Source organism: Orycteropus afer, unplaced genomic scaffold, assembly GCF_000298275.1.
Source record: "Orycteropus afer afer isolate SDZICR_OR568_19922 unplaced genomic scaffold, OryAfe1.0 scaffold00065, whole genome shotgun sequence".
Taxonomy (NCBI): Eukaryota; Metazoa; Chordata; class Mammalia; order Tubulidentata; family Orycteropodidae; genus Orycteropus; species Orycteropus afer.
This window is the reverse complement of record NW_006921652.1, coordinates 6,959,374-6,983,845: the sequence shown is the minus strand read 5'-3', so window position 1 is coordinate 6,983,845 and position 24,472 is coordinate 6,959,374. Positions and strand designations below refer to the sequence as shown.

At 43.4% G+C, this 24,472-nt stretch overlaps 1 protein-coding gene across 1 annotated transcript in view; it reads right to left on the bottom strand.

Annotated features, from left to right (window-relative positions):
- The window catches only part of ARHGAP25 (Rho GTPase activating protein 25), a 106,114-nt gene that overhangs the window by 22,610 nt on the left and 59,032 nt on the right, over positions 1-24,472 (bottom strand). The window contains exons 4-5 of the mRNA XM_042780841.1: positions 24,091-24,207; positions 2,068-2,275 (exon numbers count right to left, since the gene is read on the bottom strand). Coding sequence (XP_042636775.1) covers positions 2,068-2,275; positions 24,091-24,207 — 325 coding nt within the window. The remainder of the gene's footprint in view (positions 1-2,067; positions 2,276-24,090; positions 24,208-24,472) is intronic.

Sequence of the window (24,472 nt, the reverse complement as noted above, 5' to 3'; positions counted from 1 at the left end):
AAATCCAGTATCTGTGCAGCACAGTAATAACATAATAAAACATAATAAAACGAAGTATACCTGCTACAAAAATCAAACAAGAACCAGTCGTCCATCCCCAAATCAGACCTGTCCTTTCTAGAGTTGTGCAGGCCCAAGTGTCAACCCTGGCAGTTCCCTGAAGAACCCCAGGCACCCTTCCTATTTATGAATGTGTAAACTTTACCCCTCAGTTCTAGGGGTAGAAATATCATGATAACGTAGAGACTTTCCTTCTTCCAGCCCAAAGTATTTCAACAGAATCAACGACTCTTATCTGGTCACCCAGGCTGACTTTGTACACACATAAGCCGACAATTATTTGGCAAACTGGAGTGATTACCTCTATTTCTTTTTCATTGTTTTAGCAACAACCTGCCTGTATCTTTCTATCAACTCATAACCAATTAAAAACATATGAAGAAACTGAATATAAAGGTGGGGACCATAAATGAGCAAGTCCCTGTAGTGAAATGTTATTTATGGAGCTGCTGAAAGGTCCATAAATGTAATGCCCATAACCTGCTATAGTTCCAGGAACAATTCCACCCATTGCCTCTCTAGGAGACCTCTGTCAAACATAACACTCTTGGTAAATTAGCCTATTACATGCTAGGGTAGGAAAGACATACAGTGGCCAAAACTAAGACGGTGACTGCAAGAATGGAGAGAAGCAGTTGGAACTCAGAGATAAGTGGAAGGAAGACTGAGCCACATTGGTGCTTGGAATGGGAGAGGAGGAGAGGGAGCCATGAGCCTGTGCACAGAAGCATAGTACTTAGGTGTTTGCAGTTTTCTCAGTCAGCCTTAATCCTCAGTCCTAAGTAAGCTCTTGGGGAATTTCAGGCAATCTTTGAAACCTGCATAGAATTCAGGTTTATGGGCAGCTACTTTGGAAATAACAATCATTCTTGTGCCAACAAGACAAGTGCATGCAAGCAACCAGGGATGGATATTGTGCAATAGGCAGGAGATATGCAATGCTGGGGTGAGGGACTGTGCTAGCTGAGCATGTCAGGGAAGGAAACATCTGCTGGGTGGCTGAAGGAGGTAGAATAGAAGGATGGTAGAAGAAATCCCACTGCACCAGCTAGGCTCAAAACAGGGCCAGAGAACCTCCACAGAGGAGACCTGGAAGAATCCCAGGTTGCCAAGGCATCAGTATATACTCCCATCAAAATGGCTCAGAACAAAGTTCAGAATTGGAGCCCCTGTATAGTGCAAGGGAGCTCTGGTAGCATAGTGCCTAAGGCATGTGAATGCTAACCAGAAGGCTGGTTGTTCACACCCACCAGCCACTCCTCAAAAGGAAGGTTGGGCAATCTACTTCCATAGTGAAAATGCCTCAGAAACCCAAGGAGGAGTTGCTATCCAACTCGACGTCAGTGAAGTCTTTTTTTTTTTTTTCTGGTATAGTGCAAATGGCTAAGCATTGCACTACTAACCAAAAGGTTGGCAGTTCAAATCTACTCAGAGAGTCCACAGAAGGAAAGCCTGGCAATCTGCTTCTACCCATGGAGGACAGTTCTACTCTGACATAGAGGAAGTTGGCATGAGTTAGACTCTACTTGATGACAACTTGTTTGGTGTTGTGTTTTGTGATCTCCCAAACAAATGAGGAATCCTGGTTCTGACCACTTCTGGAAACTTGAGCAAGACCACTGGAGACCTTGGATAGAGTCACAGGGCCCTAGCTCAGCTAAGTCTGTTTGTTCAGCCAGCTCAGCTCTCTTCTTTTCTCATCTGCCCCAATGGATGGACGTTAGACTAGGACACATCTTTCTCCCTGTCCCCTACATCCCAAATTCTCTTGAATCTGCCTATCAAGGCCCTAATTCTGGTCCACACCATCTATAAACTATCAACATATTTTAACTATGCTCCAGGCTCTCAAATTCTGAATTACAAACCAAACAAAAAGCTTTGTTGTGAGGCAAGGCTCTTGAAGTGTCTGTGCAAACCCCATAGCTCAATTGGGAAGAGAAGTTCTCATATCAAGCAGAGTAAAGGGGAGGGAGGAGGGGAACATTACAGGAGAGGATCACGTACCTGGCAAAGGAGGGTCGCTCCCCTGCATCAAAGGCATCTCTCAGCTGCTTCACCAGGTTATCCTGCCCAGGCAGGCGGAAGATGCCCTCTTCGTTCAAGCCATGCTCCCGGATGAACTCTACACACTTCTCCACCAGAATAGGCACAAGGTGGGGGCCAAATTTCTGCTCATAGGCAACAGTCTCATCCAAGCGCTGGCCAAACACCGCTGGAAAGAGACAGCACAGACCTACCTGACATTTTGGCCATTGAGAGGTCAAAGTGCTTTATCTGTTTTTGATTTTCTATGTCACCTATAACATTAAAGGTTTTAATGCAATGATAATAAATAAGATGTTGTTGTTGTTGTTATGTGCCATCGAGTTGGATCCGATTCATAGCAACCCCTCCTTGGGTTTCTGAGTAGTATCACTACAGAAGTAGATTGCCCCATCTTCTTTCCGAGGAGTGGCTGGTGGGATATTGAAGATAAATCACCCATAATATCTCCTAGGGCTGGAAATTTGGGGCAGTCTCTGTCAGACTTTGTCTACTGACCATATTTTTACATAGTTAAAATAATGCTGTTGCTGTTGTTGTTATATGCCATCAAGTCGGATCTGACTCATAGCGACCCCTCCTTGGGTTTCCGAGGCGGTATCACTACGGAAGTAGATTGCCCAACCTTCCTTCCAGGGAGTGGCTGGTGGGTTTGAACCGCCAGCCTTCTGGTTAGCAGTCAAGTGCCTTAGCCACTATGCTACCAGAGCTCCTATTTAAAGTAATACTTCATGTTAACTGAGCACTTGTCTGAAAAAACTTGTTGCCTCAGGGTCAACTCCAATTCATGGTGGTCCCATGTGTGTCAGAATACAATGGTGCTCCATAGAGTTTTCAATGGCTAATTTTCAGGAAGTAAATCATGCCACTCCTCGGAAGGAAGGTTGGGCAATCCTACTTCCGTAGTGATACTGCCTCGGAAACCCAAGGAGGGGTCGCTATGAGTCGGGGCCGACTCGACGGCACATAACAACAACAACAACAACAAATCATGCCAGGCCTTTCTTCCAAGGTGCCTCTGGATGGACTGGAACCACCAACCTTTTGGTTAAAAACCAAAAACACCAAACGCACAGCTATTGAGTCTGATCTGACTCATAGCAACCCCTCCCTGGGTTTCTGAGGCACCATCACTATGGAAGCAGATTGCCCAATCTTTCTTTTAAGGAGTAGCTGGTGGATTTGAACCACCAGCCTTCTGGTTAGCAGTCAAATGCCTTAGGCACTACGCTACCAGAACTCCCACCTTTTGGTTAGTAGCTGAGAAAGTTAACTCTTTGCACCACACAGGGTCTCAGAGTATTTGTCAAATGCTAAGAATTATGCACACATTTTTTTCACCAAATTGGAAGGATATGATTGAAATGATCTGACTTAAATCATAGACCACATGCCATTTGTAAAGTCCCCCTTGAGAGGTATTATGGATTGAATTATGTCCCCCAAAAATATGTGTTGTAAATCCTAACCTTTATGTCTGTGGTTATAGTCCCATTTGGGAATGGATTGTCTATGTTATGTTAACAAGACAGGATCCATGTAGTCAATGTCATGAGACAGAGTGTATGTGAACTGCTGTATGGAAAGTGAATTTGCTCTGTAAACTTGCACCCAAATCAGAATTAAAAAAAAAGAAAAGAAAGAAAGAAAAAGAAACTACTTCCAAAATGGAAAAAAAAAAAAAAAAAGACAGGATTAGTGTAGGGTATTCGTGAGTCAATCTCTTTTGAAATATAAAAGAGATCAAACAAGCAAGCCAAGATGGGGGAAGAAAGATGCATTGTGTACACCTAATCTCATTTAATGTTGACAGCAACCCAGTGAGGTAAGGGTTATGCCCACCTTACTGTCAAGGTCTTAGAGACATCACTTGACAGGTCAGCCAGCTAGTGCATGGCACAGAACTCAAGTCCAGGAAGTAAACTCAAGAGAATGTGCACTTAACCATGGCAGCTAATAGGGCATTTTGAATTCTGCTTGCTTTGCACAGAGTTAAAGCACAGTAGTCTATCATGTGGATGTCTCATCTTGTATTAAAACTGTTGTGGTATTTTTAATCATTTAGATTGTTTATTATGTTTTACTATTATGAACACTGAGGTAGTTAAGGTTATGTGTCAAGTTGGCTGGGCCTGGTTTTGAGTGGCTGGGCAGCTGATGGCAGTCATTCTCCATGATGAGACTGGCAATCAACTCTATGTGGAATCTGCTGCAAGCTGCTGAGTGGCTGCTTTAGTGATGTGGTCTGCTTCCCACATTTAAGGAGCTTTGGGAAAGTCTCCAGGTTTTCAGCACACTTGAACCCTGCATGTGACCAAGTTGTTGTTCAGCAGTCTTCCATGCCCTGCCAATCTTGGGACTTTTTCTGGACTTGAATTAGTGGCCTGCTGTGTTGTTTTGTAATATTGAGACTTTGCCTTTTCTTTTTCTTTTTTTTTTTTTACTGAGCTCCAGTGAGGTACTTCCTAAGGCAATTAACTGCTAACCAGAAGACTGGCAGTTCAAACCCATCAGTCACTCCTCAGAAGGAACATTAGGCAATCTACTTCTGTAGAGATACCACCTCAGAAACCCAAGGAGTGGTCACTATGAGTCGGAGTCGACTCCATGGCAGTGAGGTTTTTTAGTTTGTTACCCTCAGCAGCCAGCAGCTGCCTGAGTGAAGAAAAGCCCCCAGCTTCAGTGGGCTAGGGGCAAGAGGCAGAGCTGAAGCCCAAGGTCCAGGGGCTTTCACCCAGCCCCTAGATGCTGGCACTTTGAACTCGGACTTCTAGCCTCCAAAATTGTAAGAGAATAAAACCCTGTTTGTTCAAGCATCCCATTTGTGGTATTTTCTGTTAGAGCAGCACTAAGTAACCCAGAAAACATTCCTGCAGTGAACATGTTCATTCTTCTAGCAGCGTTCTCGGAATGCGTGTGGTACAGTGCATAATTTCTAATTAATTGCTTATTTAATTACTTAGCATGTTAATGAAGGAACATACAATTTTCATTCTTTTGAACTTATTCCTAAGGGTGAATTCCCACATGTAGAATTAGTGGGTCAAGTGGCTTGAACATTTCTATGACTTAATAGTATGCAAATTTCTTTCCAAAAATATTTTTGGAAATTGCACTGCCTCCAGCAAAGCATATGTGGACCAACTCCACCCCAACCCCGTTAGTACTTGGTTCTATAATTACCCTGCCCCAGCAGTGCAACAAGGTTATTTTATGAAACAGAGGACAATGGTTGGACCATCCAACCTGCAAGCCTCTTGTGACCTTGGAGGTTCAGAAGACAAGGCATGGCTTTGGTGCTTTCCTGCTTGGACTTCCCCCGGTCATAAGCAGTGCTCTGCTACAGAGCACTTCAGTCCCTAGAGCACCAATTCTCAAAGCCCTTTGGATTTCCCCGTGATTCTCTGTGGTGCAAACGGCTAAGTGTCTATTAACCAAAAGGTTGGTGGATTAAACATACCCACTCAGAGGTGCCTCAGAAGATAGAACTGGCAATCTACTTCCTCAAGGTCATAGCCTTAAAAACGCTATGGAACACAGTTCAACTCTGGGCATATGAGGTTGCCTTGAGTCACAATCGACTTAATGGCGACTGGTTTAGTGTTAGTTTCTATCCCTCTCTGGTCCCCTAATTAATGTGGGTTCCATCTGTGCAGAGTTGTAACAAGCTCTTGAATCCACTATTTCCTGTCCACCCCCACCCACTGCCTGAGGCCAGGCTGACATCTTCTCTCATCTGTGACTGCTGCAGTTTCTTTCTAACCCCTCCTGCTCCTTACTTTTTCTTAACCCCTGATCTACCTGAGCACTGTTGCCCTCTGTTTTAATAGCCATCACTTCTTGCCCCATTACACTAGCAGTGTCTTTCAAATTGCCTTTCGAATCCCAGGGAGTTCCTCAGGGCCCCCTCCCCCATTATATAACATGCTAGGAGGTGAGGGCAGTTAGAAGAGGGGTTACTGAAAAGATGCTTCTAAGAATCCATACTCCCAACCAAATTTACTGCGTTGTTAACTGTTTCACTTACTGCATTTCAGTAAGACTTGGTATGACTAAATACTTTTGTGGCTAAAGGTTGAAAACCGGAGCTGGAGAATCCTTAGGTTGATGTTCAGCCAGGTGCCCGTATACTTTCCAGCTTGATTTCTACTTGTCTCCCAAAGTCAGTTTACCCTGATGTTCCCAAAGCACACAGCACTCTGCCATCACCTTGCCTTTGAACGGTCTCTTCTCTCTGCCTAGTCTGTTCTTCTCTCCCTTCCCAGTCACCTGGAATTCTATTTGTCTTTGTTACTGTTGTTACTTTTCATGGACTCAGTCCCCAACTCATGGCGACCCCATGGTGCAAAGGAGTGAAACGCTGCCCAGTCCTATGCCATCCCCACAATCAACTGTGGATTGTGCCCTTGTGATCCATAGGGTTTTTATTGGGTAATTTTTGGAAATAGATCACCAGTGCTTTCTTCCTAGTCCATCTTAGTCTGGAAGCACCACTGAAATCTATTCAAAATGACAGCGACATGCAAGGCCTCCACTGACACACAGGTGGTGGCAGTGCATGAGGTACATTGGTGGGGAACCGAACCACGTCTCTCACATGGAAGGCAAGAATTCTACCACTGAACCACAGTGCCACCGTTTGTCTTTCTTGCTCCCTCTAACATATCATCACGTCTGTCATGCCTTCTCTGATCCTTAGACTGAGAAACCACATTCCTACTCTGTGCACTCATGTCCATTCTTATATATCCCAATTACTACCTGTGTCATCAGTGTGGCTGTAAGCTCCCTGATGCTGGCTAAGAGAAACAGAATCTCTTTTCATCCCCATTGTTTAGCAGAGCACCTGGCACAAGGTAGATAGTTAATGAATTTTGCTGAGTTACTTAATAAATTAATTTGCCTTTAAGGAAGCATTTTTCATGATTAATGGTATTTTTTTTTTTTTTTTTTTTATGTTTCTTTAGTTTAAACAAAGAAGTTCTGGTTTCACGGTGGTTAAACATTCAACTGCTAACCAAAATGTCAGCAGTTTGAACCCACCAGCTACTTCATGAGAGAAAAATGAGGCAGTCTTCTCCTGTGAAGATTTACAGCCTTGGAAATTCTATGGGACAGTTCTACTCTGTCCTGTAGGGTCCTATGAGTCAAAATCAACTTGATGGCAGTGGGTTTGGTCTTTGGCTAAAACACGAGTAGAAATCTCACAAGGATTGTAGTGGTTCAGTGAAGAATTCTGGCTTTCTATAAAGGAGCTCTGGTGGTGTCATGCCTTCTGCTAACCAGAAGGCCAGTGGTTTAAACCCACCAGCCACTTCTTGGAAGGAAGGTTGGGCAGTTTACTTCCGTAGTGATACCAAGGAGGGGTCGTTATGAGTCAGATCCAACTCAATAGCAGTGAGTTTGGTTTTGGTTTTTTGGTATAAAGGAGCTCTGGTGGAATAGTGAGTAAGGCATTTGGCTTACCAAAAGGTCAGTAGTTCAAACCCACCAGCTGCTCCACAGGAGGAAGATGAGCCAATCTACTTCCATAAGGATTTACAACCTTGGAAACCCTATGGGGGTCGCTATGAGTCAGTGGCAGTGGGTTTGTTTTTTTGTTTTGTTTTGTTTTATACAGAAGGCTTCGGTTTGACTTCTGACCAATTCACTTCAAATGCAGCTACCACCATAGCTTGTGTGTTGCTATGATGCTGAACAGGTTTCAGCGGAGCTTCCAGATGAAGACAGACTAGGAAGAAAGGTTTGGAAAAGGCTTGTGAAAATCAGCCAATGAAAAACCTATGTATCACAATGGTCCAATCAGCAACCAATCATGGGGATGGTACAGAACTGGGATGTTTCATTCCATTGTGCACGTGGACACCATGAGTCAGGGTCCAATGGATGACAACTAACAAATACAGGAATCTCCTCAGCAAATGGATTCAACTTTAAGCTAATATTTATGAAGTATCCTGCCACAGGATAAGCTTATTCCACAGCACACCATGTGGAATAAGCTATACAAGGAACTGTAAGACCTGGCTGTTGCTTTAACAGCTTATCACTGAGGTATAAAAATGGAAATATCACATACCAAACAATAAAAAACAATTAAAGAGTATCCAGAACAATATAGAGTTAGGTTTCTATTTGTCTCTAAAAGGAGCTGGACAGATATTTTTCACCAAATTGGAAGGATATGATTGAAATGATCTGACTTAAATCATAGACCACATGCCATTTGTAAAGTCCCCTTTGACGGGTATTATGGATTGAATTGTGCCCCCCAAATGTGTTGTAAATCCTAACCTCTATGCCTGTGGTTATAGTCCCATTTGGGAATGGATTGTCTATGTTATGTTAATAAAAGAAGATTAGTGTAAGGTATTCTTGAGTCAATTTATTTTGAGGTATAAAAGAGATTAAACAAACAAGCCAAGATAGGGAAGAGAGATGCCAAGCCACATGAAGACTGCCGAGGAGCAGAAGTTCAAAGAGACAAGGACCTTCCTCCAGAGCCGACAGAGAGTGAGCTTTCCCCTAGGGCCAACACCTGAATTCAGACTTCTAGCCTCCTAAATGATGAGAAAATAAATTTGTTTGTTGAAGCCGCCCACTTGTGGTATTTCTGTTATAGCAGCACAAGAGAACTAAGGCAAGGGGTATGGGGAGGGGGCACTTCAAGGGGAAAGACAAATGCTTTCAGAGCATCTGAAACTTGGCTTCAAGGTCCCACTGGACCCTCATAGAGAAAGAGAGTCCAGACACATGGTAATGATGGGCACAGAGAAATCAGTGCTTTCAAGTGTGAGCTCCATTTCTGAGGTGTCTATGATAGACGTTCCATGTTGCTGGTGATTGGGAACCAAGCTACCTCTCACACCCCTGTGCACAGCTGGTCCTCTAACTTTTCTTCCCATCCGAGCTCACTAACCTTGCCCTGTGTTCATTCTCTATTCTTCCTAGGCTCCACAGTCAGTCTTGCCAGTGTACTTTTTTCCCAACACTCCTCATCCCTCTCACACTTCCACCCAACCAATTTTCATTACTTTTTCCATTCCTTCACATGGGCCACTGAGGACTACTAGGGAAAACAGCACATCCATTTCATGGCAAATTTACATGTCCAATCTCTGTAGCCCTTGGTTCCTAATCTTCACCACTCTCAAACTCATCACCTATTTCTTCCCTTCTTTCCCAGCAGGTGACCTAGTCTCCTCTTTCATTTATCTCCCACAGTAGAGGATAACTCCAATCTCTTCCTCTCCCTTCCTTATCCCTCTGTGTGTGTATCTGTCCCTTCTTTTTTTTTTGTTGTTGTTGTTGTTGTTCTAATGAAAGCATATTGTAACAGTTTATTAGCTCTTTTAAGTATGCAAACATGTGGCATGCAAGCCTCCAATGTACCCTCACCCTGGGCTCCACAAACAGGAGGGGCAGGACTGCCTCACACCACAAGGTAAAAGATTGCACAAATGAGGCCACATTTGTGGCCACAGGACAAGTCATCAGCAGTTGCAGGAGCACAAAGCCTGGCCCAGTTTCGGGTCTTCATAGAGAGCCAAGACTTCTCTTGACAGCCTGGACAAGAGGGTAGTGGCCTTGCCTGAAGGATTTGCCAGTGAAGTCATCCATGTCAATAGACCAGATCACAGCCCCTCCCAGGTTTAAATTCTTCAGAAACTGAACCTCATAATAGGCCAGGAAGCCTGGAGACTTGGTGATGGGCCCAGCAGCTCCAGGCTTGGAGGCGGAGGAACCTACGGCAGTTTCTGCAGAGGCCAGTGTGAAGGTGTACCCATATATGATCATGCCCATGATCACCTTCTCTGCCTGCATTCCCTTATTTATCCAGTACCCCACAGCATATTCCACATTGTAGTAGGAGCTTGTCCCTCTGTCTAGCTGCCCCTTTTTCAGAGGGCTGTTGTGGCCAGCAACAAGGGGGTTTTCCCAAGATCCATGGAAGTCAAAGGACAGGAGGTTGATGAAATCTAGTGCTTTTGCCAGTTTCTCCATCTGATAGCTTTTATCCATCATCTGCCTCCCTGCAGACACTCCGGCAGTCAAGTGAAGCTTCTCTTTTTTGGATTTTACAAAGTCATTCTGAAAGGTTTCTGTGAATTCCTGAATCAGCTCAGTGAAATGAGTACTGTCTTTTAGATCTGGGTATATCCAGCTTATGTCCAGCCCATCAAAGTTAAGGTTCCTTAGAAATAGGATCACAGAGTTGATAAAGTCCAAATGTGATATAGAAGAAACAACCACTCGGTGGAACCTTTGGAACCAAAGTCATAGTCCCCAAAGGATAAGAGAATTTTCAGTTTGGGATTCCTCCCTGAAGCAGCAGCAAGACCACTACACCTGCCCAGAGACACTTTCGGTCCATGATGGTTGCTCCTATATCCCTGGCCAGCTCTCTCTCTGCACCTGTCCCCTCTTGAAGGATGAGAGGAGCTCATGCTTTTCTCTACCCTTGAGCTGTGGATATCATCTCTTTCCACCCTTCCAGGACTTTGCTCCTTCTCTTTTGTATCTTAAAATTTTCTCTTTCAATTGAAAGAGTTCACATGGATCTAAGTCTTTGCCTATTTATTAAAGAAAATCTACTCCAGATCTGACGTAAACAACAAATACTTGTCTTTCTTTTCTTCACCAACACACTGATAGAGAAATCAGTCTACTTCTAGTAGTATTCTAGTAATCTACTGGTATTTTCAGTATTGTTCACCAGCCACCATTCAAAATTATCAACTCTTCTTCAGTCTTTCTTATTCATTGTCCAACATTCACATGCATATGAAGAGATTGAAAACACCATGACTTGGGTCAGGCTCACCTTAGTCTTCAAAGTGACACCTTTGCTTCTTAACACTTTATACTGGTCTTTTGCATCAGATTTGCCCAGGGCAACATGACATCTTATTTGCTGACTGCTGCCTTCATGGGTGTTGACTGTGGATCTAAAGAAAATTAAATCCCTGCAACTTCAATCTTTTCTCCATTTATCATGATGTTGCTTATTGGTCCAGTTATGAGGACTGTGGTTTTCTTCATGTTGAGATGTAATCCATACTGAAGGCTGTAGCCTTTCATCTTCATCAGTAAGTGCTTCAAGTCATCTTCACATTCAGCAAGCAAGTTTGTGTCATTTGCATATCACAGGCTGTTAATGAGTCCTCTTCAATCCTGATGCTGTGCTCTTCTTCATAAAACCCAGCTTCTTGAGTATTTGCTCATCATAAAGATTGAATAAGCATGGTGAAAGGATACAATCCTGACACACTCTCTTCTTGATTTTAAACCACGCAGTATCTCCTTGATCTGTTTGAACAACAGCCTCTTGGACTATGTACAGGTTCCTCATGAGCATATTTAAGTGTTCTGGAATTCCCATTCTTTGCAATGTTGTCCATAATTTGCCTTTGCATAGTCAATAAAATACAAATAGATATATTTCTTGTATTATTTGCTTTCAGCTAAGATTCATCTGATATCAGCAATGATATTCCTTGTTCCACATCCTCTTCTGAACTCAGCTCGCATTTCTGGAAGTTCCTTGTCAATATACTGCAACTGTTTTTGAATTACCTTCAGCAAGACTTTACTTGCTTGTGACATTAATGATTTTGCTTGATAATTTCCACATTCTGTTGGATCAACTTTCTTTATAATGGGCACAAATATCAATCTCTTCCAGTCAGTCAGATAGGTAGCTGCCTTCCAAATTTCTTGGCATAAATAAGTAAGCACGTCCAGTGCTCCATTTTTATTTTATTTTACTTTTTTTTTTTTTTTGGTAACATTTCAATGGGTATTCCATCAATTCCTGGGACTTTGCTTTTCTCCAATTCCTTCAGTGCAGCTTGGACTTCTTCCTTCAATACCCTTGGTTCTTGATCATGTGGTACCTCCTGAAACAGTTGGATATTATCCAATTCTTTTTAGTGCAGTGACTGTGTATTCCTTCCACTTTCATTGGCCCTTCCTGTATCATTCAATATTTTGCCCACAGAATACTTAATATTGCAACCCAAAGCTTGAGTTTTTACTTCAGTTCTTTCAGCTTGAGAAAAGCTGAAAATTTTAGTTTTCTAACCCCAGGTCTTTGCACATTTCATTATGATACTTTACATTGTCTTCTTGAGACATTTTGAAATCTGTTCAGCTCTTTTATTTCAACATTTCTATCTACCAAATCACTGCTTCTTCTATAGCTTTCCACGTGGGCAATAGCATTCAGTCAGTCCATCAGTCAAGTATCAAGGACTCTGCTAAGTGCTGAGAATGCAAAGCCATTTAACACAAAATACGTGCATTGACCTAGCCCACATAGTGAAATTGTGAGTCTTGGAATTGTCCACAACACCTCTCTTTTCTTCCAAATACACCAGTATGCTCTACCAAAAAATAATAATAATAATAAAATAATTCACTGCTATCGAGTCGGAGCCAACTCATAGCGATCCCTCCTTGGATTTCCGAGGCAGTATCTCTACAGAAGTAGATTTCCCAAACTTCCTTCCAAGGAATGGCTGGTGGGTTTGAACCACCAGCCTGTTGGTTAGCAGCCAAATGCTTTAAATCAGTTCTCTTTTTATCTACTGCTGTCAAAATAATTGTAGTGGTTTCTTAAACAACTCTTGTAAATTTCTTTCACTACTGTTCACAAAACAGTTCATCAAATATAGACTCCTTCGAATATACTCTTTGTCAAGGAGATCAATGACCTTCACATTTCTAAATTGGTTGTTATTAGCAGCTGAGTTGGCTCTTGACTCATGGATACCACATACACAACAGAAAAAAAATGCTGCCCAGTCCTTCATCACCCCCGTGATTGGTCATGGATCAGACTATTGTGATCCACAGGGTTTTAACTGGCTAATTTTCTGAAGTAGATGACTGGGTCTTTCCTCCTAGTCCATCTTAGTTTGGAAGCTCCACTGAAATCTGTTCAGCATGATGGAACACGCAAACCTCCCGTGACAAACAGGTGGGAGCTGAGCATGAGATTCACTGGCTGGAATTGAAGTTGGGTCTCCACATGGAAGGCAAGAATTCTACCACTGAACTACAGGCCAGATTCTCAATTTTCATATTAACTGCTCTACAGACAGCATATGACAAGCAAGTACCTCCCTCCTTCTTGAGACACCTTTTCACATGGCTTTTGGTACGCCACTGTCTCTTGGTTCTCTATTTAGCTTATTGGCTGCTCCTCATTAGCCTCTGCTGATTCCATTTTTCTCCCCTGTCCTCTAAATGCTGGAGTGTCCCTGGGCTTCACTTTTCCACCTGAAGATATTTTCTTATGACCACATGACTAAATATCACTGATGTGATGAAGATTCCAAGCTTTACCTCTCCAGCCTGGAAGTCACTTGAAGTATTCCCTTTAAAAAGAAATAACCACCACATTCTCTAGAGACATCAGGACCAACAGTGTCCCCTCTAACATGAGAGAAAGAGCACCCTTATTTTCTTAGTTCATCTAGGTCAGGCTTTGTCACATTTCATCTCAGATGACATATGAGGAGTTCAGCATCTAAATCATTGCTGGACTTGCCTAGACCCAATCCTGAGTTCTACCCACCTCTGACCTCTGGATCCTGATCACCACCATTTAATCTTCAAAAAGGTTAGATATGGGAAACAGATGAGCAGAAGAATCTAGGAAAGGGGACAGGGAAGGAGAAGACCACACACAGTGAGGCAAAGACCATTCACCACCCCAAAGACAAGGGATAACCCAGGCTGCTCCTTCTGTGCCATGTCCTCCTAGGTAGACCCCAGTCCTTTAGGCAAGTAGTGCCCTTCTGATCTATCTATCCTGTGCTGGCAGGAGAGGGTCTAATCAACTCATTCATTCATTCATTCAGATCTGAAAATCACTTTGGGCCAGTCACCTTTAGCAGAGACATTTCCATCTTAATAGGTATAAATTTTAATTAAATAAATAATTACATATACTATAATAAACCTAATTACTAACTCATCTTATTTAAATTTAATTAATTACTGACATTCCAGGAAATGTCTTTGAAATTTTCAAGTGTGCTATCTTATCTAGTGCTCATAAGAACTCTACAAGATACATAGTATTGTTTCCATCTTACAGATGAGAAAACTGAGGCTCTGTTAGGAAATCTGTCCAATGTCATATTCGTCTGCCCCATGACTCTAAACTCAGAGATTTAGTTCCTTTTGTTTAAAGTCAATGGAACAAAATTGTCCTGGTGAAATTTTAGACATCATCAGGTCTCAGGGCCATGGATTATGGGGTAGAGATTCTGTTTCTTACATAAAGTCCTCTAATGCCAACCCATGTGACCTTACCTCCACTTTGTTTATCTCCAGTCCCCAGACTGCCCTGGGCAGAAGGTGCTCCAACCTGAGCAACCACAGAAATGTGAGACCATGTTACCACAGACACTGGCAGTGCGTAGGCTTCCTCACAGACCATCCCCTTCATCCTTCACCTCTCAAGTCCCCTCCCCAGAGTGGCTAGAAAATGTCAGGTCCCTGGGCTGGTGTGGGAAAGTGAAAATGGAGGGATCAGCTGTCACCTTGTTCCTTCTTCCTTGTCACTCAAACACTCCTGGTTTCAGGCCAAGAGCCACTCCCCACCCAGGTCACTAGGAAAGCTGCCTTCCTGCCCCACCCCCTTGACTATGCCCCTCTCTGGTACCTGCTTCTTAGGGGCTCAGTTCCAAGAACACCCACCATTCCTGACAGCAAAGGGAGGAGAGCTGAGAAAATTGTCTTTAAAGTAGAAGAACTGAATCACAAAATGAGGAGGAAATACCTTTCTTTCGATGCTTGGGGGTTTTCCTCCTGAAATCCCAGCAAAAGAGCAGTGCCCAAGCAGTCAAGCCACAGCCCAGTTCCCAGCGCGGCATCCTGGGAACATGAGGCATGGCGGTGCCGAGAGCTCGCAGCTTCTGCCTGGCCAGCCTCGGGCCTTCCCACCACAGCTAACTGGAAGAACCGTCCTCTCTGCCTCCAGATCACCACATGCTTGTAAATACTCCTTGGGTTCCAACTGATACAGAAATCATGGGATCTGTCGGCACCTGCCTGGGCCCTCCCTTCTCCTTCCCACACCACTTCCCCTCCCCACTCACCTTTACACACATGACTCTTGGCTTTTAAAGAGTGAGCATAAAGCTGTCAGGGCCCGCAATAAAAATAAGTGCCCCCTTTTACTTAGCAGCTAATTGTCAACTGCCATTCAGTGGCTACCCTGGACGGGGGTTAAAATATATATATATATCCTCACACAAGCCTTTACCAGCATTGCTTCATATATCAAAATGTCTGGCAAGAACACAGGATTTCACTTAGCGTTTATGAAGCCAGTCTGCCCTTCTCTGGAAATGCTTTCAGAGTTGCAAGCAGCTCAGTCTGCCTTTCAGAGAAAATGATCTTGGAGATGGGTTGTTGGGAGATGATATCCCCACCCATTGAGAAGGTTTCACAAATAGTACAGCAAACTCAGCTGACATGCCCTGGAGACAGTGAAATGTACTCTAAGCACGAAGTGTTACAGGCAGGAGCAAGGCTGCAAGGGAGGGCCCTGGGGCAGTCTCACGCTGCCTGGGAGCATTCATTCACAAGTCAGGAATCTAAAACTCAACCTGAGACCACACCCTCACACCTTATTAAATTCACTCCCACATCCTGGCAACATTATCTCCACAATATTCACTTCTCTCCACCTTGTATAGGAGCTCTGGTGGCATAGTGCCTGAGACATTTTGACTGCTAACCATAAGGCTGGGGGTTCAAACCCACTAGCCACTCCTCAGAAGGAAGATTGGGCAATCTACTTCTGTAGTGATACTGCCTCAGAAACCCAAGGAGAGGTGGCTAAGAGTTGGATCGGACTTGATGGCAGTGAGTTTGTTTTTTGTCCACCTTGTATGGTCAGTAACTGCAATTCCCCAAAATGGGTCCCAGACGCCATCTTATTTAGCCAAGCCTATAAGAACTACAAGCCATTTCCCTTATCTCCCCTTGTCATGTATTCCCCTGCTCCCCCATCATGAATTAACTACCTTCTCTGTATTAACCCATCCTTAGAATAGTTTAAATCCATAAAACTTGCTAACTGCAGTGTCTTATCAGATGTCTTATCACTGGTGGTGGTCATAGGGCACTGCCCAGACTCCCGATCTCCACCTAACACCACCAAGTCTGAAACCAGTCACACAGCCTTCCATTCCCAGTCATGTAGCCCCCATCCTCAATTCCTCAAACTCAGGTATAAGTATCCCTGTAAAGTGGGAAGGGGTCAGCGGTCATCTTGGATCCATTTTGGCCTGCCACCACTGGGTGCTGAATTGCTAGCAAGGTTTGTAAGCCTATTTTCTTCATCTTTATAATCCTCTGTCCCTATTTTTCTGTTTCTCTTCTGAATAAACATTCATGTCTCTGACTATGCCTCTGAAACTGAGTAAAGTGTTCCCCAAGAATGTGGAACAGTATCTGTTCTAAGGGGGAATTGAAACTGAGTAAATTAAAAACTATTTCCCCTACCCTGGCACCGGGATGGGAATAGATAAGTAAACTAAATTATTCCCAACTACCCCACCTTAAGACAGATAATTAGATAAGACCCCAGATGGGAATAGATAAGTAAACTAAATTACCGCCCATGGACAGATGAGTATTCAGTTCCTTAAAGAACTGAATGGAAAACATTCCTTCCTGCAGATGATAGACTGCTAAAGTATCTTAGGAACAACTTGTAAATTAACTCTGGCCCGGGGACATGGCAATAGAGTAAAAAGGAAGTGTCCTAGAAACAACTTGTAAGTTAACTCTGACCCCCAGACTTGTGCACAATAGGGCAAAAAGAAACAAAAGTTAATTGTGGACCCTCTCCCCTCTGCCCAAGCCCCAACAGCTGAAACAGGAAGCTAGTGTGACTCATCCGCAATTGTCACCCATTTCACGTTCACGCCCCAAATTCCTTTTGTGAGTATGCACAACCCCTTCCCCTGAAACCTACAAAAACTATTTCGATGGCATCTTGGGGAGTCAGATCTGGGTACTGAACTACCCCAACTCCTTGCATTGCCGCTTTGCAGTAAATAATTTTCTCTCCTCTCAATCTCAGTGTGTCAACTGTTTTGGCCTGACTGTCCACAGGGCAGGGACCCGCGTTTGGTCCTATAACACCTCCTGAGAAGTTTTTCAGACTTTTGCTACCTATTCAGGAGGAAGTTTTAACCTCCTTGGAAAATTCCCATAACACACCTCTAACACCACTAGCATTGCCAAAACACTATCCATCCTCTTTTGCCTGGGCAACTGCATGAGCTACATGCCTGATCTCCTGCCTTCACTCTGATCTGCCACCACCCCCCCCCCCCCACCCCCCCCCCGTCCAATCCATTCTCCACCTAGCAACTAGAATGATCTCTTAAATACAATCTTATCATCATCCTGTGTGAAACTCAAAGTGGCTACCTATTGGTTTTAGGATAAAGACCAACAACTTTAACAAGGCCTATTTTCACTGTTCCCACCTTCCTCTTACTCTAGAGTTTGTTCTCCTTTCTGTCCCAGAACCTTTGTACATGTTGCTCCCTCTGACTGAGATACTATTTCTCTTTCTTCCTTCTCTACCTAGTAACCTCTACCTGGTCCTTCAGGTTTAAGCTTAATACTCATTAGGTCAAGTCTTCTTGATTTTTTTTTTTTTTTTTTTTTTCTTTCACATAGAATCATGTACTTTTCCTTCATGGGACTTTCCACAGTTGTAATTTTATGTTTTTCCTTGTTTCATTTACTTTTTAAAGTTGTTTCTTATTTCCTTTTTTTAAAAAAATAATCTCTGTCTCTTCTACTAGACTGTGAACTCCATAAGAGAGGGGACTTTGCCTTTTCTTTTCTTCCTTTCCTCTCTCTCTCTTTCTTACTGCTGTCTCTCAGTGCTAGCATAGTGCTTGGCACATGGTACATACTCAAGAAATATTTGTTGAGTGGATGAATGAATATTTATCTGTCTAGTGTTAGGATCTGGGGGTCATAGTGAGTGAACTAATGAAAAAAGTAAGAATCTTTTTTCTTAATATCCAGTTTAGCTAGAGAGAAAGAACCGGAAACACTAGGAATAACGATGAATCATAGAGGCAGCACACCCTAACCGGCTGAATGGGTGCTGTGGATTGTGAATCATGCTGTGAAGGACGCAGAGGACTTAAATGGATATGAGGAAGAAAAGGAGCCCAAAGTATATGACAATTTAGTATTTGCTCCCAAAATGCCTAACCCAATCTAGCATTGCTGTCAAGTTAATTCCAACTAATAATGATCCTATAGGACAGAGTAGAACTGCCTCACAGGGTTTCTAAGGCTGTAAATCTTTATGGAGCAGACTTTCTCCCACAAAGAACATCTTTATGGAGTACATCTTGGTGGATTCAAACCACAGACTTTTCAGTCAGTAGCCGAGCACTTAACCACTGTGCCACCAGGGTTACTACCAAATGCCTCACACTGCCAAACACATGAAGATGCTTAAAGTAGGACCTGCTCCAAAGCTTTGCAAAATGCTGGACGGAGCAGAACTATGCATAATTTAAGGCAGTTTTTATGTGCTCAGAAATGGGCTGAGGAAAACATTAGATGATCAGCCTCTGGAGGAAGAAGATAAGACAAGCCCTGACTAACAATTTTTAATTTGGACTGCCTGCTCCCTGAGGGATGGGGCAGAGACCAGGTTTCATTATGCTGATCTAGAGGAGGCATGGCATCTTACTAAATGGAGGGGTGGGTTGGAAAGAATGGGCAGGTATTAACCTGGGAACAAGTTGCCAGAAGTTGAGGTGTGATTGCTTCTATTTCTTTTCTCTTATTTAATCAGAAAACCTGGAATTTCATCCAGAATTTCTGAAGCAAAGAGTTGGCCTTACCTTTCCAGCCAGCCCCTTAGAAGAAGGTTGGGACAAATAGCTAAGTCAGCCAATTGGGAAGGGGAAGGCTGGAAATCCTTCTCACCAGGGTGAGAATTTTAAGAGCTGCCATGAGGCAGCAGGACCCAAGAAAGAGAAGTGGGGAGCACTCTAGAGACAGTGTGGGCCTTCTCTCCAGTTGAGAGACACAAGGAGCCAAAAAGGGGATTGGGAGGAAGAACTTCCACTCTGAAGAATTATCACCAGAGTGACTTTTAAAAGCTGAAATTCAAAACCTGAGATCCACAGATGGGCTACAGAAGTCTGCAAACCTGAAATTCTACACAAAATTGTTTGTGTCTATACATTTTTTCCCCTAGGGGGTGTTTGCATAGTACCAGGTTGTCTAAAGGGTTTATGAACCATAAAGAGTTTCAGGACCCCTTTTGACACTAAAGCTTACCATTAACAAGCTTGGAGGAAGTGGAGGAAGCAATCTAATTGCTGGATAATTTCTCAGATTAGCTGATTGTCATTTATTGCAGAGAAGAGTCTAGGAGAATAGAACATAGCACTGTTATGGGAAGATGAGGCCATACCTTCCAAAAGGATTCATTGAGCACTTAATATGTGCCAGGCACGGTTTAGATTCTGAGGATATAGCTTTGAATGAAACCGAGAAAAAAATTCCTGCCAAGTAGCATGAAGCTTTCATTCTAGTGAGAGGAGCCAACAAATTAGTAAATGATTTACCATGCTGGAAGTGAGTAAGTGCTAAGGAGAAAAATGAGGCAGCAAAGAGGGACAGGGAATGCTGGGGTCAGGGAATGGGAATGGTTCAGTGTTAAACAGAATGGTCAGGAGAAGGCTCACTAAGGTGACATTTTAGTGAAGACCTGAAGAAAGCAAGGGGTCAGACCATGCAGCTGTCTGGGGAAAGAGGACTCTGAGCAGAGGAAACAGTATGTACAAGGGCCCTGAGGAACATGCCTAGTGTGTTCGAGGAAGAGCAAGGAGGCCAGTGAAGCTGGAGCGAAATGAGTGTAAGAGAAAGTTCTAGAAAATAAGATCAGAGAGGTAATGAGGGGTGGTGGATATAGTGCAAGGCCACTATAAGGCTTTTGATTTTTTACTCTGAATGAGAAGGAAAGTCACTGGAGAGTGTTGAACATAAAAGGATTTTAACATAACTTAGGTTTAGGAGCTCTGGTAGCATAGTGCCTAAGGCATTTGACTGCTAACCAGAAGGCTGGTGGTTCAAACCCACCAGCCACTCCTTGGAAGGAAGGTTGGGCAATTTACTTCCATAGTGATACCGCCTCAGAAATCCATGGAGGGGTCGTTATGAGTTGGGTCCAACTCAACAGCACATAACAACAACAACTACAGTTTTAGCAGGAACATTCTGACTGTTCTGTTGAAAACAGACTGTCAGAAGATAGAGTGAAAGCCTACAGGTTAATCTGGAGGCTCTCGATGTAATGTGAACAAGAGAGGGCAGCATCTGGACCAGGGTAGTAGCAGCAAATGTGGTGAAAAGTAGGCAGATTCTGGGTGGGAAAAGCCATAGAGATCTTGATGTGGAGCCAGAAAGAGGCAGCAATGACATATTTTGGTCATTTCACAATGTTTGGGGTTATGCCCTGCTAGTCTACCAGATTGACATGAGTGGCCCTTACAATTAAAATCATGCTGTGGAAAAAGAAAGCCACTTCCAGAAACAGGAGCCTAGGCCCTGCCCTCACCAGCTAGGCTCCTTGCACAAGTCATTTGCTCTCTCAGGATCTAAGTTTCCTGACTTACAAATAAACTTGATTCCAATTCATAGCAACCCTACAGGACAGAGTAGAATTGCCCCATAGGGTTTTCAAGGCTGTAAATCTTTACAGAAGCAAATGGCCTCATCTCTTTCCCACAGAGCAGCTGGTGGGTTCTAATCACAACCCAATACTTTAACTACAGTGCCACCAGAGCTCCTTTTGACTTACAAATAGAACAAATATCTGACTTGCCCAAGGACCTTGGACTGTGCTCTCTGCTGTCTTGAAGTGTCTTCTCATCCTAGGATCTATGATTCTGAGTTGATGAGAGGCTTTAAAAACATCTGAAGTGTTTTTACACACAGAGCTAGGCCCTGTTCTTCAAGTAAATGGACAGTGCTGCTCTCGGGTTTCCCCTCCCTTGCACTTTCTGCCATCAACAGGACTTACGCTTGACTTGCTTCTCAGGGAGGCACCCTTGGGGTGGGGTGAGGAAGAAATTCCCAAGTGTATTACAACAGAGTGCAGCAAGAGCTTGGTCAGACACTTCTGAGGGCACATGTCAAGGTAAAAGTGCAGATACAGCATTTTGACTCAGAGCATTTGCATAACCAAGTAACATCAACTACCCCTGTCGATGCAGGCAGCCTGAAGCACTGAGCCATTCATCTGTCAGTGAAGGCTTGCATGTTGATGCTATGATGCAAAAGAGGTTTCAGTGCAGTTTTCAGACTAAGAGGGACTAGGAAGGCCTGGAGATTTACTTCCAAAAATCAGCCAACAAAAATCCTGTGGATCACAGCAACCTGATCTGCAACCAATCACGGCTGTGACCTGATTAAAGGTGTTACATCCATCCTACTCCCCTTAAAACTGATTGGCTGACCACATCAGATCACATCATGGGAGATGATTACATAATAACACCAAATCACAGCATTACATAACTGTTAAACCACCGAGAATCATGGTCCAGCCAAGTAGATACATATTTTGGGGGGACAAAATTCAATCTATGACAAAGGCATTAAGCAAAGTCACAGCTAAGATTATCCAGGCTGAACAGCATGCCATCAAGCTTTAATAAATAAAAGCCTCATCTCAGCCTGATCAGCAAAGTAAAATTTCATGTTTAGGGGTTGGAAAATGGTTCATCAAACTATGCTATTCTTTTTGTCATGGGCTGAAGATGTTAATGATGATTGTGTCAAATGCTCTTAAGTTTAGCTGTCCCATCCAGGCCACTTTTCCCCCTTTGGTCAGGTCACAAGCCACGGGACTGCTTTCCTGCCCCAGGCTCTGGGTCCACAGATTGGCTCCTGAGCTAAACTGAGCCAGGGAGGTCTTTTCTTAGGAGTCTGAAATGAGGCTACAGAATCAGAGCTCAGTTCCCTCTGGGACTCAAGTGAGAAGTACAGGAAAATGGGGTTTCACACAGCTGTATTTAGGACAAGCACAGGCACAAGGGGCTGCTGAACAGACAATTATGGGCAAGTGTGCGGAGGAAAGAAGAACAAGAGACTATGGGCCTCAGAAACTGACACACAGAATAGTCTCCATGTTGATGTTGCATTTCTTGGCCCCAGTCCATTGTAAGGCTTCTTGGCATCCATGAGGAGCTGCCATATTTACCCAGTAATTCTTTTTTATTGTTTAACATAATTGGGTAAGATTTCTATTGCTCATAACTAAATAATCCCTGAAATGTATCAATTTTGTAGGAACATGAGAAAATACTTAAGCTATAAAATAAAAAGGTATTAAATCACATATGTATTTTGTTCATCATTTTTTGGGGAAAAAATGTGTATATATGAACAATAGCATAGTGCCTAAGGCACCTAACTGCTAACCAGAAGGCTGGCGATTCAAACCCACCAGCCACTCCTGAGAAGGAAGGTTGGGCAATCTACTTCTGTAGTGAAACAGCCTCAGAAATCCAAGGAGGGGTCACTATGAGTTGGGTCTGACTCAACAGCACATAACAACAACAACAACATGAACAATGTCAGGAAGGAAAACATAAAAATACTTTTAGTGGTTTTAAGGGTGATGGAGTCCCTGGTGGTGTAAATGATCAAGCTCTTAGCTGCTAAACAAAAGGTTGGAGGTTCTAGTCTACCTGGAGGTTCCTTGAAAGAAAGGCCTAGTTGATGGTGGGATATTTTGGAAAAGCATAGTAATAATGGTGGCACTATGTGAAAAATGTCATCAATGTCACTACAATAAAAGTGAAAAAAAAGAAAGAAAAGCCTGGTGATCTACTTCGGAAAAATCAGCCATTGAAAACACTATGAAGCACAATTTTAATTTGCCACACATAAGGTCACCAGTTGTCTCAATGGCAATTGGTTATTTTCCTATGTATTTTTTTCAAAGTTTCACAAAATTATTATGGTATTCTTGAAATTTTCAAGGAAGTTGTTGAGTACTCCAGTAAATATTTACTATTTGGACTATGCAAGCTTCCATAAATAATTTCCAAACTAATAGGCAGCACAGTTGATGAACAATTATATATTCATGCAGTTATCTTAGAATTGATGCTGGAATAGGTATATGCTTAAAATGCTGAAAGAAATTGTTAACTTGAGAGCTCATCTATGCCAATTCTTTCATATTTTTACAAAAGGAAAACACATATCAAATGCACTTGCTTGTTAATTTCAGGTGGATTTAGTATCAGTTTTGCACAGGTAGGGTCCCTCCTCTAGTGGAGAAACAGCACTAGGCTTCCTAGTGGCCTCAAACACTATCACATAATCCAGAAAAGTTTTTGATGCTGAGTTCATCCAGTACCGATGAGACTTCAGAAACAGTTCCTGAGCCTTGTCCCAGTGTGACTGCCCTACTTCTCCACAGCAATTTTATTTTCCTGTGCTAATCAGTCTAACTTATATTTTCAGCATAGCTCTTGCCATCAACTATGCTTAGGCCTCACAACACCCATAGCTGGCACACTTGTGGTGCTACAGATGTTCATGTTAGAGCTGCCAGGGGCCAGTTGGTTCAAACCATTCATTGCGCAGATGAGGATACTGTGCCCCAGACAGGAGAAAGGAAGGCCCCAGGCCACCATCTCTGACACTGGTCAGTGCAAAGGGTTTATAGTCCCTCCAGCTAATCTAGAGAGTAGGCACTTTGAGATGACCCGGGACAGAAGCTAGAGGTTCTCACTTTTTTCTTCCAGACTCTGCAGAGGGCTTGGCCATGGCCTCAGCATTGTCCTTTGGTTGTCTCCCTTGAGAACTGCAGCTCATGTCTGGAACTACTTGCTCCCCATCCCAGGGATGGCCCAAAGACGCCTGCCCAGGAAAGTCTGCAGGGCTCCTTACCTCCAGAAGGTGTGCCGGCAACTCTCCTCAGGAACTTAACCCACTCCTCCATCTCTGCCTGGGAGCTGGCCATGAGGACATAGGAGTCCTGTCCTGCACGATTCTGGTACCATGAGGCTGGAGGAAGAAGGCGTACTTAGGAATATTGTGACTCCTGGGGAATCCTTTAGCTCCACCATGAGCAACTGCACTTTGAAACACCCAATTCTCAGGGTGGTTCTGAATGCCCAGGGCTTCCATGGATGGACCCTTCTGGACAGGATGTTGTTGTTGCTATGTGCTGTCGAGTCGGACCCGACTCATAGAGACCCCTCCTTGGGTTTCTGAGGCAGTATCACTACGGAAGTAGATTGCCCCATCTTCCTTCCGAGGAGTGGCTGGT